This window comes from Mya arenaria, chromosome 6, assembly GCF_026914265.1.
Source record: "Mya arenaria isolate MELC-2E11 chromosome 6, ASM2691426v1".
NCBI classification, from domain to species: domain Eukaryota; kingdom Metazoa; phylum Mollusca; class Bivalvia; order Myida; family Myidae; genus Mya; species Mya arenaria.
Genome location: NC_069127.1, coordinates 57,029,703 through 57,032,808, shown reverse-complemented (window position 1 = coordinate 57,032,808; position 3,106 = coordinate 57,029,703). Strand labels below are relative to the sequence as shown.

At 36.3% G+C, this 3,106-nt stretch overlaps 1 protein-coding gene across 1 annotated transcript in view; it reads right to left on the bottom strand.

The window, feature by feature from the left end:
- Window positions 1-2,742: 2,742 nt before the first annotated feature.
- The window catches only part of LOC128237926 (tigger transposable element-derived protein 4-like), a 1,542-nt gene continuing 1,178 nt past the window's right edge, over window positions 2,743-3,106 (bottom strand). The window contains exon 3 of the mRNA XM_052953501.1: window positions 2,743-3,106. This exon is cut by the window's right edge and continues 290 nt beyond it. Coding sequence (XP_052809461.1) covers window positions 2,743-3,106 — 364 coding nt within the window.

The following is a 3,106-nucleotide window of genomic DNA, read 5'->3' as shown; positions in this document are numbered from 1 at the left end:
ATTGTAGAGATGTCGCATTGAGGATTTGCCCCACATATGATCCGGTTCATCTTACTTTAGCAGGTAAGTTTATACTTATTCTTATCGTGTGGTCATCGGATGTGATGCAGTGTTGCATTAATTCCATACTGGCATATATGTTTCAACAGTTTTAAATGTTAACTAGTATGTATGATAACAGACAAATAGCGAGCGCGTTGCGTGTCGTTGATCGTGTCTTTCGCGACATCAATCCGGAGGCATGTCCCTTTAATTATGAAAGTCACGTGTATTAATTCTTTATTTCAGTAATCGTAGCCCGTCATTACCACTTTTGACCTCATATTTCAAAGGTATAGGATTTAGACTGTTATAAATAAACAGCAATATCACAAAAGAGCACTACTATTTAATACGGCAATTGGAAAATATAACTCATTTTTACCTTGTTTGCCTTCTCGCTTTCTAGCATTTCTTATCCAATCTTTTCCACACTTGTTGACAATGTATATGTACATATCTTTAAGAACAAGTGATGCAAACAGGCAATTGTCAGAATAGAATACCAACTCAAATTTGAAAATGAATGTGTTTTTGAAAATTCAAATATGGGTTGTATCTGGTCAAAAATATATTAAGATTATATACAATGGACACTACATGGACGAGCCCAAATATACTAAACAGTTAACGAAACAGCTAAATCGTTAACAGTTTTAACTATTGGGTGTGTCCCTGTAGTTTCCATTATATGATATTATATGGTGATTTTTAACCCGATATAAAAGGTCATAACCGTTGGTGGATCTCTCAGGATCGGTAGAGTCAGTTTTTTATAACAATGTTTTTTGCCAATAGATGCATATTTCCATAAAATATTGATGATAACCCTGTTTTGAAGCACAAGGTTCAAGGTCATTGGTGGCGGTTTCAGTCCACCATGATTGTATTCCAGTTTTTTATTAAAGCGTTTTTGAGAATGTAATTGTGCATCCATGATCGTTCAGGCAAATACAGGTTTATGCTTAATAGCTTTGTACTAGAGGCTCATTGGGAAAGAGGTTAACATGTTTTTTAAAACCATTTTGATATGTTTCTTAACATTTCCATTTATTGATTATTCCTGATTGATACTGCCACCTATTGGCCAAAATCAAAGAACGAAGTTCTTATCAAAACAACGTGACACATGCCCGGAATACCGGGGAAAATTCCACTTGTCCAGCTTGACGACTACTAACCAAAATCACACTAGCCGAGGCCCGGAAATCGAACCCGGGTCGCCTTAATGCGAAGGAAGATTGCTAACTAATGCGATTACCGGACAACCAATGTTAATAATTGTTTCATCATGTTCCACTGGAAAGGAAATGATCCATTCATGGGAACATACTAAATCTGGATTAAAAGGTTACAATGGTAATATTGTTTAAACGATAAATTAAAGAATACAGAACGTCGATGGTATGCAATTTATCCGTATTAACATGTGCCACTGCCTACATCACACCTTTTCCGGCAATAAGAAGGTATTGTCGTTAGTTCCATTGTTGTATTAAACATGCTGTGTTTACAAGTTCAAATTCTTGTAATTTAAAACATTTAGTCAGATTGGCAACGCATAAGCGACTTTATAGTTCAACTGCGACAAGCAGAAATAGTTCATATACGTAGACGTTAAACATTTGACGTAAGGCGGAAAATACGGCGTCGTGGTTTATTATATTGAACAATGAAAATGGCATGATAACGTCTATGGTGTGGCATGTTTAGAACATCCTAAAATACTTTGATGGTTATTGTGAAATCCATTTACATAATCCTATCTTACACGGTGCTACCAGCTGACATATACAAAATATAATTAGTCATTTCAACAAAGATTATCGCAGCTCATCATTGGTCTATAACATTGCATTAGGTGCTCTGAATTGTTTCCCTCCGTCTGCAAATAGAGTTGGGATCTCTAATCATTGAAGTACTTGGGGTTCACCTTTTCATTTTTTATTATTATTTGTTTTATTGATAAGTTTCCTAAAGTTAATGCATACTTTGATAAGATTTACTTTTTGCGTTTTATCTTTATTAAGAATTGTTGGGATAAGAGTGAGGTTTGTACACATAAACTGGTTTAAACCCCCAGTAAATTTACATTTTACTGACCGTTCCAAGGCAGTACCTAACAATTCTTGATAAACATAGCAATTATATATATATATATATATATATATATATATATATATATATATATATGCAAAAAGCTACAGAAACATGCTCAGTAGCAAAAAGTTTAAACATAAACCCGGTTTAGTGGCAATATGCAAACGCTAAATACATAGAACGCAAATTCACAAACAAGAAACATAGAACAGCACACAACTCTACAAAAAGCACAGTGCATAAATACTATTGTAACCATCGGTGATGGATGGCTAACAACGGCGATTATGGTGTACAAAAATACGACGGGAGGAGTTACTCTTGCGACTTGTGTTAAACGACAACAGAAGGGTAACAACTGCAACTTTTGTGTTAACAACAGCGATGGGAGGGATAACAACCGCGACAATACAACAATTACGTAAACTATGGCAACGGGGGATATTACAAAGGCGACAAATGCAAAGAACCGGTAACAACTGCGACGAAGGAGTAAACAATGGCGATGTGAGGCGTAACAACCGCAATAATACGGCAAAACTAGGGGTAAACACGGCGTCTATAAACTAAACATATGCCATGGGATGTAATATCGGTGCAAAATCAGTGGGCAACGACAATGTAAAGGGAATCAAACACGAAAATAGTATAAACAACGGCCTTGTAAAGGATCAGTATGACAATGATTAACAAATCCTGAGCAGACATTATCACGTCAAGCATGTCACTCTGTGATCGTTGTAGAGCAAAAGCTTTTATTGTGTCCAAACAATCACTCACTTCACTTGTTGAAACCACTTTTACCGATCTTAAAGACTCTTCTTCCTCTTCATCATCAATGTTGCTGGAAGTCTCATCAGAGTTCCTCATCTCAGAAAGAATCTCTGAAGCAGGGCGGCCCCACTCTGTCATGGAGTTGTCGCATGTATGCACATTGCTGTCAATGTCAGCTAAGGTGTTAAAGTCC